Source organism: Acipenser ruthenus, chromosome 4 (genome assembly GCF_902713425.1).
Source record: "Acipenser ruthenus chromosome 4, fAciRut3.2 maternal haplotype, whole genome shotgun sequence".
In the NCBI taxonomy this organism is placed as follows: Eukaryota; Metazoa; Chordata; class Actinopteri; order Acipenseriformes; family Acipenseridae; genus Acipenser; species Acipenser ruthenus.
In genome coordinates this window covers 63,965,913-63,979,369 of record NC_081192.1, presented here as the reverse complement: position 1 = coordinate 63,979,369, position 13,457 = coordinate 63,965,913, and the positions used below count along the sequence as shown (strand labels likewise).

Genomic DNA, 13,457 nt, shown 5'->3' with positions numbered 1-13,457 from the left:
TTCTTTCTACACAGCTGAAGAATGGCCTTTGCCCGAAACGTCCTCAAATAAATTATTTTTTAATCATTTAAACTTTTTGTGTACATTTATTTTTATTTTATTTTATCAACCTTCATTTTTGTACACTGCAGTTCTACCTTCTCAGAAACATATATATATATATATATATATATATATATATATATATATATATATATATATATATATATATATACATATATATATATATACACATACAGACGTGCTCAAATTTGTTGGTACCCCTCCACAAAAAACGAAGAATGCACAATTTTCTCTGAAATAACTTGAAACTGACAAAATTAATTGGCATCCACCATTGTTTATTCCATATTTAATAGAAATCAGACTTTGCTTTTGATTTTTTATTCAACATAATATTGTAAATAAGAAAACAAATGAAAATGGCATGGAAAAAATGATGGGACCGCTAACCTAATATTTTGTTGCACAACCTTTAGAGGCAATCACTGCAATCAAACGTTTTCTGTAGCTCTCAATGAGACTTCTGCACCTGTTAACAGGTAGTTTGGCCCACTCTTCCTGAGCAAACTGCTCCAGCTGTCTCAGGTTTGATGGGTGCCTTCTCCAGACTGCAAGTTTCAGCTCTTTCCATAGATGTTCGACAGGATTCAGATCAGGACTCATAGAAGGCCACTTGAGAATAGTCCAATGTTTTGTTCTTATCCATTCTTGGGTGCTTTTAGCTGTGTGTTTTGGGTCATTATCCTGTTGGAGGACCCATAACCTGCGACTGAGACAGAGCTTTCTGACACCGGGCAGTACGTTTCGCTCCAGAATGCCTTGATAGTCCTTGAGATTTCATTGTGCCCTGCACAGATTCAAGGCACCCTGTGCCAGGCGCAGCAAAGCAGCCCCAAAACATAACCGAGCCTCCTCCATGTTTCACTGTAGGTATGGTGTTCTTTTCTTTGAAAGCTTCATTTTTTCGTCTGTGAACATAGAGCTGATGTGACTTGCCAAAAAGCTCCAGTTTTGACTCATCTGTCCAAAGGACATTCTCCCAGAAGGATTGTGGCTTGTCAATATGCATTTTAGCAAATTCCAGTCTGGCTTTTTTATGTTTTTCTTTCAAAAGTGGAGTCCTCCTGGGTCTTCTTCCATGGAGCCCACTTTCGCTCAAAAAGCGACGGATGGTGCGATCAGAAACTGACGTACCTTCACCTTGGAGTTCAGCTTGTATCTCTTTGGCAGTTATCCTTGGTTCTTTTTCTACCATTCGCACTATCCTTCTGTTCACTCTGGGGTTGATTTTCCTCTTGCGGCCGCACCCAGGGAGGCTGGCTACAGTTCCATGGACCTTAAACTTCTTAATAATATTATTATTATTATTATTTATTTCTTAACAGACGCCCTTATCCAGGGCGACTTACAATATTTGCAACTGTTGTCACAAGAACATCAAGCTGCTTGGAGATGGTCTTGTAGCCTTTACCTTTACCATGCTTGTCTATTATTTTCTTTCTGATCTCCTCAGACAACTCTCTCCTTTGCTTTCTCTGGTCCATGTTCAGTGTGGTGCACACAATGATACCAAACAGCACAGTGACTACTTTTCTCCATTTAAATAGGCTGAATGACTGATTACAAGATTGGAGACATGTGTGATACTAAATAAAGAAAATAATTAGTTTGAAATATCACTATAATCCAATTATTTATTATCTTTTCTAAGGGGTACCAACAAATGTGTCCAGGCCATTTTAGAATATCTTTGTAGAATAAGCAATAATTCATCCCTTTTCACAGCTTCTTTTATTATTATTATTATTATTTATTTCTTAGCAGACGCCCTTATCCAGGGCGACTTACAATTGTTACAAGATATCACATTATTTCACATTATTCAGATATCACATTATTTTTACATACAATTACCCATTTATACAGTTGGGTTTTTACTGGAGCAATCTAAGTAAAGTACCTTGCTCAAGGGTACAACAGCAGTGTCCCCCACTGGGGATTGAACCCACAACCCTCCGGTCCAGAGCCCTAACCACTACTCCACACTGCTGCCTTTGCTTTATTCTATGACATACCAAAGGCATGCAAGTATACATGATAAAATAGCTTTTAATGTCATCACTTTTCAGGAGGAATGAAGCATTATTTCAATGAGCTGTAAGGGTACCAACAAATTTGAGCACGTCTGTATATATATATATAGTAGAAAATATAGATGCCGGCACTACAGAGATGCTTCAGTCCATTTAATCAGACACAAGGTGCTTTGTCCCAGGGAACATTAAATAGGAAACACTTCTTAGATGTTGCCACAGCCAAAGAGTAAAGACAGTCCTGCAAATAGAAGTCTACATCCCAATAGTGTGTCAATTAGTCATACTTTATTCATTAAAACAAGGTAAAAACAGGTACCCTGACATGTTTTGACATGTTGTCTTCATCAGAGCTTATTGAAAGCAAGACTCATTAGATCTATTAAATGCACCCGGTACTCATTGTCCCTCAATTATTTTCTGTTTTATATTTGTAATTCATTTAGAACAATTTGTAGATTTTATTTTTCACTTTGACATTATGGATTTTTTTGTGTTGATCAGTGGCAAAAACTCCTAATTAAATCCATTTTGATTCCATTTGTAACACAATAAAATGTGGAAAAGTCCAAGGGGGGGCGAATACTTTTGAGAGCCACTGTAAATGGTTTAGCTCAGATAGACAGCTTCAGGACACACAGCTACATGAAAACCACAACACAACCCCAAGCTGCATGCAGGCAGCTCCTAAATAGTGATCCCCCCGAGCCCTATTGGCTCACACACACAGGGGTACATTTACATACACACGGTCCAATCGCACAGACCCTCTGTCCCGCGCAAACAGCTGGTTGGTGGAACCGAGCACAAATCACGTTGCAGCCAACACAGACCCCATCTACATACAGCTGCACTGTGCATGTGACACCCCAGGCAGCGCGCCAGCACTGCCTAGACACAAAACGCGCTTCTACTCACAGCAATACACTAACACTCACGCGCGGGGCTCTCTCTGGTGGAGGCGGGGGGTACTCTTTTGCTGACGTCGGTGTGCAGTCTATCACTGTCGGCGGGCGTGCTCTCACTGGCAGTGTGGGGCACTTTCTCTTGGGCAGCCGGGACACTCTCTCCCTGGCGGTGCAGGACACTGTCTCTAAGACGACAGTTGTGGAGTGGAGCTCTCTGGCGGCAACTGCGGCACGGGATTCTCTGTCTCAGGTGGTAGCGCTGGGCACTCTGGCGATGCTGGGCTCTCTCTGGGGCTCTGGCACTGGCAGCATAGGATGCTCCCTCCTTGGTAGTGTGGGGTACTCTCCCTCCGGCGGCGCAGGACTCTCTGGCAGCGGCTGCGGTCTCTCCAGCAGCGACTCGACGACCACCTAGATGACCTCATCCCACTCCCTCTCTGAGAGCCGCAGGTTCACCTGGCGCCACACCCCTAGCTGTGCTCTCTCCCACTCGTCCAGTGCAGGGCTCTCTGAGCCGCCTCTCTGCCTGCGCTTTTGGTCTCCATTTTGTCATGCCAGGCCTACATTTTTCGCACTGCAGATCCACAGCAATGCCACCAGACCTATAGTGCCTGAGGACAACACAGATCTGGAGGCTCCACTGCAGGTCTCAGCCAATTGTCCGCTGCCCCCTAGGCGTTCAGCCTTTTATTAAATAATAAACAAAAACAAAAGATTTAAACAAAACAAAACACTACAAAACAAAAAGGCCATTGGCCAAACAAACAGAAATAAACAAATAAGTATCGTGCTGGTGTAAAAACCAGCATGCTTAGCAGTTGTTTATATTTTAATTTCTTTACCTCCTAACTCCTCACTCGTTCTGCACTCTCGAACATCCTCACCCTGAGCGCAAACGGCTGCAGGCTTTTATATTCTGCCATAGTCTGCACGAGTTTAATAAGGATGCGTGACTGTCAGCTAGTTAACTAATCAGTAGCTGATCAGTCATGCATCCTCACTAGGTTTTAATAAACCAAAAATACAAAATAACAAATAATAGCGGCGATTTTGCACCTGCGCCACAAACAATAAGATGATAAATAATAATAAAATAGCACACGTATATATAGGGCCGGGACACTCCGCCCCAGGGCTATATTGGTTTTATTGCTGTTTTTTTTTGTGAGCCCTGTCTCTGTGCAGTTATTGAGCCCTTTAGTTTTAAATTGTAATTCTGTGTTTAGTTATTGTTTTAATTAACAGGCAGTGTAAACCGCTTGCCGTGACTGTGTATTCTATATCTGCCCTGTTTGTAAGTATAGTTAACCACCTGTATTTAATAAAACGATGTTCATCTACATTTTTTCACATAAAAAATGTGTTTGTTACATATAAATAAAATGAATTTTATTTTGCAATAAAAACCCTGTGTGTGAATCTAACCCAAGACATGCTTCTAATTCATCTTGCAATTCAGGCGCCGTAGCCTTCACGCCACAGTTTGCACTTACATTTCACAACAGTTACAGTTTTTATAACAATGAGATGAACAAGATTTTGTAAATAATGATTATGTATTATCCCGATTGTATTAAAAGTTTCCAACTCATTTTTCAAACTATCATAATAAACTTGATCTGTTCATGTAGTATATTGTAACGTGATCATGTTTAGGAAGTAGTACTCAGACCAAACCTGGACATATTTCTCAGTCAGCCTTGGTCTATCAAAACTGCAGATAATGTAATACAGTTTACCACAAATTAAGCAAGTTTGTGATTCACAGTGCAAATAAAAATCCATCTACCTGTAATTTTAGGCAACTTGAAAACTGAACAGAAATCATTATGCACGTACCTTACATATTGTTTCTCGCTGTGATACTTTTTGCACAGCATGGTTTTAGTACCGTCTCCATGTACAGACAGTAACTGTTTAACAGTCACTCGCTGAAGCTGATTTTACAGGAAATATACAGATTCTAGTTACTGATGCTTTGTAGAACAAAAGGTTTTTTTTTGTTTGTTTTTGTTTTTTTATCCCTGTACAAAGTTTATGATACTCTTATACCAAATATGTCATATACATTGTTTTAGTTGTGAGACTATTTAACAAAAGATGTTATACAAAGAACATATAAGCACTGTGTATAATTCTTATTAGTACTGTATTTTGTAACAAACTATTGAAAATGTATTTTTTCTTAGTAACGTACTGGTAAGTATGTTTTCTTAAAAGGAAAAAAGAAACTTGGTCAATTCACGTCAAAGTGTGCTCGCTCACCGGGGGTGCACAGTAGGGGTCACAAATTCTAAGTACCTGGCACATCATACATTATATATTTCTAATTCCTGTGACTGAAGGTATAAGAAGAATGTGTTTGCAAAATATTGATTTTCACTTGGATTGTTTACATCACGTGGTTATGTTTGTTGTCTTCAGCATTATTCAAATGCTGAGGACAAAGTAGAACGTACAGATCAGTACTGAACAGTACATTTTTCTAAATAAGATAGTGGAAATCGTTTAAGCAACTTATGTAAGTCAAAGAAAATATTATAGGTTGGTGTTTCTTATGCTTTTCACTTACAAACCGGACATCAGGATGTCCGTGCTTGTTAATTATATAATGTGTGTGTGCATGTGTGGATATGGTTATACAAATAAATAAAACAACTGTAACAGTTAGCATGGCCAAAATTACCAGTAGGTCAAATACATCAGGATACAGAAGGCCCAGGTCGTGTTCTTTACAGACCTTCACGAGTTCTGGCAAAGACATTGCATTGTCCGATTCCCGAGTGTTAAAATAGGCTCAATGTGGTGTACAAATAAATCGTACTGCATTTCAGGAACTCTGCATTGAAATTCTTGATTCGGCTTCACAAGTGTTTTCTCTTTAGTATATTAACAGTTTTCAGGTTTTCAGTTTAGCATAAAATAGCAATTTTAAAAATGTGTGGTTTTTCCACTAATTGTACTTTGTTTAAGATTCCAGTCTAATTCATTGGTTTTGACAGTGATCCACTTAGAGATTTATTTATAGGAGGTCATGGGATTTTTGGCATGCCACTTGTCTGTGTAGGACAGGTGGACCATGGCTTTTTCAATGTGACTCCTCTTGTATACTCTGGTAAAATGCAAATCCCATCAAAACTCGTGGATTTACATAGACATATCTTTAATTGCAATGCAGATAAGACTGATGTGCACTGTTACTTTTAAATTGCTGTTGTTTCAGGTTGGATTTCTTCTTGTATCATTATTGTGAATCTAGTAATAAGTTGGCAAAAAACATTTGGGATTTTTAAAATGGTCTAAATATCCTAAAACGATAGGCAATATTTAATGTTAAAAGTGATTGTGAGATTGCACATTATGTGCACAGAAACAGAAGGAAAATGGAAACAGTTTTTTAAGAAAAGGTGGGTTTCCTTTAAAAATTGATAGGCATAGGTATTTTATAATTTATCTTAATGATATTACATAACCCTGTTTGTTTTTTCAGCCTCAGAACATTCTGCTAACCAGCAAGTCACCTTTGGGAGATATCAAAATAGTTGACTTTGGGCTTTCTAGAATAATGAGCAGCAATGAGGAGCTGAGAGAAATCATGGGAACACCCGAGTATGTGGGTAAGTTAAAACGATATCACTTGTGCCAAAAGAAACAAACTGAGTGAGAGAAAAAAAAAATGAGTGATATATATCTTGTCTAGTTTGGAATGAGGGGTAGCATGGCAACTAGTGATTAACACTTTTATTTTTTTTAAATCATAAAATACATATACAGTCACCTCCAAGTATTGGCACCCTTGATAAAGATGAGCAAAAAAGGCTGTATAAAATAAACAACACAGGTAATGAGCTATATTGTATGCTCAAATATATGGGAAAACCATATTCTTTTATTCTAATACAATTGCTCAGAGAAAAAGTTTTTTATTAACAAGTAATAAAAAAAGTTCTCAAAAAGATAGGTGTAAGAATTATTGGCACTCCTAAAGATTCTTATAAATAAAATCAAACAAAATTAAATCTGCATTAACATTCTACTTCTTTAAGTTCATCTCAGTCTTAAGGAACTGTATTGTGGCCTTCCATGGCTTCCTGTTTCACTGGGGTATAAAAATGAGGTAACACGCATATGAAATCCATTTGTCATCCATCACCGTGGGGAAAGGCAAAGAACTCACAAATGAAAAGAGACAAATGGTTGTTGACCTTCATAAATCAGGCAATGGGTACAAAATAATAGCTAAAAAACTAAATATACCACTTACCACTATTAGGGCAATAATTAAGAAGTTCAAAACCACTGGAACAGTGATAAACTTGCCTGGTAGAGGATGCAAGTGTATCTTGCCCCCCACGCACAGTGAGGCAGATGGTTCGGGAGGCAAAGGGAAATCCAAGGGCCACAGTTGGAGAATTACAGAACTTGGTTGCATTTTGGGGTCACCAAGCCTCCAAATCTACAATAAGACGCCACCTCCATGCCAATAGGCTATTTGGAAGGGTTGCCAGAATAAAGCCTTTATTGAGAGCAAACAACAAACGTAAGCGCCTGGAGTTTGCTAAACGGCATTGGCACTTCGATTGGAACCGGGTGCTATGGTCAGATCAGACGAAAATAAGCTCTTTAACCACGCGCACCAGCGGTGGGCTTGGCGTCAAAAGAAGGATTTGTGTGCAGAAAAGAACCTCATACCTACTGTAAAATATGGTGGTGGATCTTTGATGTTATGGGGCTGTTTTGCTTCCACTGGTCCTGGGACCCTTGTTAAGGTCAACAGCATCATGAACTCTACCCAGTACCAGGACATTTTTGCCAAAAACCTGGTTGCCTCTGCCAGGAGGCTGTAACTTGGCCGCAAGTGGATAATTGACCACAAAGTCAACATTTTGCAATGGCCATCTCAGTCTTCGGACTTGAACCCCATTTAAAACCTGTGGTTTCAATTGAAGAGGGCAGTCCTTAAGCGGTGGTGGAGGTGACTGTATTTACAGGACTAGTCCATTTCATTCCAGGATTTTTGTGGTGGAATTACGTTTTAAGCTTGGGATTTTAAAATTTCTGAAAAAAGAGCCCCATAAGCGTGAACAAGGATTGATGTTGGTGATAATGGCATTGCTGTGGTTTGTTACATAGTATTAATGGAACTCCCATGTCAATAAAGCCAGAGATTGGTGGGAGTCACATAAAGGAAAGACACAACTTTCTAAAATGTTTTATTGATTTTATGTCTATTTGTCTGAAAAAATCATTGTAGTCCACTGCAAAGAGATCACTTTATCATGTGAAGCGTTTCACAGTAATTAATGTCATCATTACCTTTATTGAGTAATAGGAGAACCGGTGTCCGATTGTTGTATAGTAAAGCATACAATGGCATCAGTATCAATTCTAAAAAGATAATCAGAATACGTTTTTAGAATATTATCTGTAAAAAATGTACATTTACACAATATTTTGTTTACAGCTCCAGAAATTCTGAATTATGAGCCGATCAGCACAGCAACAGACATGTGGTAAGGAACCTATTTACCGTTCCCTGATGAGTCTAGTTGTATTTTCATGAATTTACAGGTAGGATTTAATTTGAGTTTTTCTTTTCAGGAGTATAGGTGTGCTGGCCTATGTGATGCTTACAGGGATGTCCCCTTTCCTGGGAGAAGACAAACAGGAAACCTTTTTGAATATTTCCAAGATAAATGTCAGCTACTCTGAAGAGGAATTTGAAGGAATATCCAAATCAGCAATTGACTTCATGAAGGCACTTCTAATTAAAGAACCAGTGTAAGAAAAGTACCTCTACTTTAACCCTTTGTATTACCTTTGTATAGCTTATTAGTGATGTAATTTTATTAAACATTTCTTTTACCCAAATTATCACATGGCAGTCTTTTTTATTTTATTTTTTATTTATAAACATTTTGTAAGGCAGAACTTGTTTTGCAAACCGTGGTATTGTTATTCCTGGGTATAATCCTTTGATGTGCTTTATGCCATGCTTTCAAAATTAACTTAGATGTGGTACACGTCTTATGTACCCTAAACACAGCTGAAATCATGTGGCCTTTAAAGAGCAAACAGCGGGTTTCCGAAAAATATTGCGTTCTACATCCCTGCATGTTGCTACAACTGTTTAAATAACATACCTGTAATTTTTATTTTCATTGTTAACAGCCTGACAACTTTTTACACTTAAAACTTTAAAGTCTGTTTCAAAGCTCTTTTCAAAATGATTGCACCGGGATTTTGAGATCACTTACGGAAGAGTGATAATAAAACCTAACAGGTGCTCTGGCTTTTCTGTTCCGTACCACATCATAATTGATTTGTTACCTGTTTGACAATGTGGGCAATAATCCTTACACTATCAGTGCACTAGAGCGGACATTTTGAAAAGAGCTTTGAAACAGACTTTAAAGTTATATGTAAAAAGTTGTCGGGATGTTAACAATGAAAAGAAAAATTATGTACAAAACATGGGGATGTGTAACGCTATATTTTTCAGAACCCCGCTACTTACTCTTTAAGTTATCCAAAGGCATAAGACTAAAGTTAGTGAAAACCCTCAAACAAGCAAAAAAAAGATACCTGATAATTTCCACTACAGGAAATTAAGTTATCTGAAATACTGCGTGGCAAGGGAAACCCATACTGCGCCCAAAAAGGAAGACGTGACCACTCTATTCACTAATCTAATAATATGCATTAATAAGGCGAGCTAAATTATTCATTTGCAAGCTGTCACAAGCTGTTCTTGTGGAATTCTGCAAGTTTTTTATAGTAGCTTATAAGTGCAGTCATCATAACCTGACTTTTTAGTGCATGATGTACATGGGAAAAACTGGTTGTTTTTTTAAAAAAGAATTGGTTCTTTTTCGTTTTTCAGCTTTTGAAACAAGGAACCAGTTTGTTTTTCCTTGTTCATTTTTCAGCTTTTGAGTAACCAAAAACGAACAATAAACCAGTATACTTCATTATTAAAAAAAAACTATTAGTTTATTTTCTTAGCAGACGCCCCTTATCCAGAGTGACTTACTGTAGTTGTTGCTAAATATTTCATTACAAAATACTGTAAATTCAGTAGCGATTAAGAGCATATTCAAATAAAAGCATAAAATACAGATCGATTTCAAATAAGAGCAACTTTAAGGCATATAAAGACAACTATGTTCTTGTTTGTATCCATGTGTTACCTCCTCCTTGGTGCGACCCTCTCGCTCTCCTGTAAAAAAAAAAAAAAACCCAGGAGGTTCATCCCAACCCCTCCGAACAGTAGCGATTAAATCCATACTGTTAACATGAAGTTTAAAACAACAGTATTATGACATGTATCCATAAATTGTGTTTCAAAGTGTCAATTATCTGCTTTTGTCAGGCGATATTTTTTAAAATTAACGTTGCAAAATAATTAAGTAATTAAATCCAGTAGGCTTACAGCATGGGAAAACTTGTTCTGTAGGCTAATGTCAATTTTCCTATACTTGTACTTCTATGAGGGCGATCTCTAAAATAAGATTGGATGGATTGGCAGTTAGGATGTTTCTATGGTCCCTGCTTCTGTGATACAGTACCACCAGTGGTCTGCCCTATTTACTGAATACTGTGAAAGTATACACCGCCTAGTTTTCAAACACAGTATTTAACACATGTTGAGGACCTAAAAATGTTAGCACTCTTTAATGAATAAAGGCTTGCATATCAAATATCTCCCTTGTGGTATTTTTGATTTTTAATGTGCATACATTTCCATCATTGATATTTAAATGACGCAACACAGTACTTTTTCAATGCATTGTTCATCACATGTTAAGTTACTTTTTACTGCTTAGTGAATACAGCAGGTGTACAAAGCACGCGTAAAGAGGCTTACTTCATTTGCTGTTACAAAGTCCACATTCAGTCAATTACAGACATTGTTTCCTAGAATCTGCTTAAAGAAGGAAGCTACCATGTAGAAATAATATATTATTAACCATTGCTTTTTTTTAACAGAGACAGAGCCACAGCTGAGGACTGCCTGCAGCATCAGTGGTTACAGCAAGAACAAGCAGAGGCTTCAGAAGCAGCAAGTCCCTGCGAAAGCAGCCCTGAGGAAACAAGTCCAGTCTCTTCCCCTGAGGAGCCAGAGGCACAGACTCAGGTGAAAGAAGAGTTCATTGTCATGGCAGCATACACACTTGGACAGTGCAGGCAGTCAGAAAAGGAAAACATTACCTCTGATCAAAAGGCCATCTCTAAACGGTTCAAATTTGAAGAACCTTTCAGCTCGCTGCAGGAGATTCCGGGAGAGTTTATATACTAAGCTATATTCAAGCCAAGGACACTTTATTTTATTTTACTTAAAAATTTTTTTTTACCTCAAGTTTGATTAGAGACTTTTAAACCAGTCTCTGTATGTTTGTGCTAATTTGTTTTAAATGGTTAAGACAGAAAAACAAGACTGCAAACCTTGCTGCGATTCTGTTTTGTGATTTGTTTTTGTGTCATGCTTTTAATTAAAAGTTATGGTCCAGTAATGATGTCACACTCTGTGGCTTCTTATTAAAGAAAAAATATATGTAAGCTATAAGCAAAATTACAAACTCTTTTTGTATTTTGATCATTCAAGTTCTAAAAGCCATTGCAAGAAAAAGGACCCACTCACTTTTACACATTTGCACATTTGCCATAAAAATATGCTTGGTAAAGGCAAAATGTTTTGAAAAGAAACAAGGCACAGCTGCACATAGATCTAGCCAGACATTTTACAATAGTAGTGATTAAAAAAGAAATAGTGGAACTGTAAATAAATATTAAGTTCCAAACCCGAGTGCCCCCACACTGTAAGGTTTTAGCAAATCATTTGTTATTGGTGTTAAATTTATATAACATTCCTTCAACTTGTCTTTGTTTTGTACATTAATGGATTTTGTAAGATTATCACAAAGTATACTATATTTTGAATATTATTATAACTACTGTATTTGTTGTTACAAAGTTGATTTTATAAGTCTGAATTTGCTGCCTCTATTGCTCAAAATGGTATTCTCCCAGTGAAATTTCCCCCAAATTAACTCCTTCTGTGCCTTTTACAGGTAATTATTTTGTATTCTATTTTGTAGTAGAACATTTTGTATGTTCTTTTTGATATTCTGTTAAAAAAAAGTATGTAATAAAGTCTGTCTTGTTTACAGCAGGGTTGCAAGCCAGTTTAATACAAATGTCATAATTGAAAATGATTTATGACCTAAATCTTCAAAATAAACATTAGGGAAGGTTCACTGGAGAAGGAGATAGACAATAAATAAAGGTAAAAGGAAAACTTTTAATCCAATTTATGCACTCTGTTTAAAAGCTAACATGTCAGTGTTACCTGTTTTAATCAGGCAGCATTCAAATCTAGTTCTACCAGAGAAGTGACAGACATTGTGGGTTCATTCAGTTGAACTGTTGCAATTATTACTTTACAAAAATGACCCACCGCATCTATTATAATGCTTCTGTGGTTCTTGTCTAGTAATCTCTTCCTAGATCAGTCTTGGCATATACAGCATATTTTTGGATGATCCCTTCCCACTTGTATGGTTCATTCGTATTTATTTTAGATATCATTTAATTGTGTCATAATGAGGGGAAATGTACCCTTTTCTCAGATATATTTTAGCACAGTCACCACCATATGTTGGAGTTGTTTTTCATCAAAAGCAAGGAATCAAATTACAACGAAATAGATCATCATTTTTTCATTATTATAATAGTGAGACCAGAAACAACACATCAAGACACAGTACTGTAGAATATAAGCCCTACTAACTGATATCATGTACAGATGCACTGGAAGAAATATCCTTCTGTTATGCCAACATGATAAATGAAAACCCTACTGAACAGGCAGTGGACACATATGCAGTAGCTGAAAATGTGTCCCTTGCCAAGACATGGCTTGACCCTGCTTTTTGGTTAGTAATTTACATGATTGGTTTTCTTCAGTATAAGTGGGTTATTAAAAAAAAAAAAAAAAAAAGTACTCAACTCATTCTAGGTTCCTCTGTTGTACCTTTGTATTAGCATAACAAATTACTGATAAATGATTTGTATGTACATACTTCCAAAATCAGACATATTGTAACACATATGCATGGCTTTCTCTTTACAAAGGACAAAAGCTGTATTTCTACTTTCAATAGAAATTAGCAATATCCCTGAAATGTTGAATCTCTATTGAATTAAAGGATGGTGTATGATAAGGTTTGAATTTTGTCCCCTTCTGGTTTTCCTAAAAGGTTTAAGAAATTGTTAGTACATTTGCTTTTTTATGTGTCTAAAATGTTAGTGCAATTTGATATGCTGTATATTTAATATAATAAAGAAATTGACTGCATTATCTTGTTTTTTTTATTATTCCAGTGCATCATTGCCATTACTTCATAGGTCTCACATTTTCTTATATTAAAGATGCACACATTATTTTAATAGT

At 37.0% G+C, this 13,457-nt stretch overlaps 1 protein-coding gene across 1 annotated transcript in view; it reads left to right on the top strand.

The window, feature by feature from the left end:
* LOC117400743 (serine/threonine-protein kinase 17A-like) overlaps positions 1-13,361 on the top strand; it is a 35,779-nt gene extending 22,418 nt beyond the window's left edge. Inside the window, exons 4-7 of the mRNA XM_034001060.3 lie at positions 6,495-6,621; positions 8,469-8,517; positions 8,606-8,785; positions 10,994-13,361. Coding sequence (XP_033856951.3) covers positions 6,495-6,621; positions 8,469-8,517; positions 8,606-8,785; positions 10,994-11,303 — 666 coding nt within the window. The 3' untranslated portion in view covers positions 11,304-13,361. The remainder of the gene's footprint in view (positions 1-6,494; positions 6,622-8,468; positions 8,518-8,605; positions 8,786-10,993) is intronic.
* Positions 13,362-13,457: the final 96 nt, after the last annotated feature.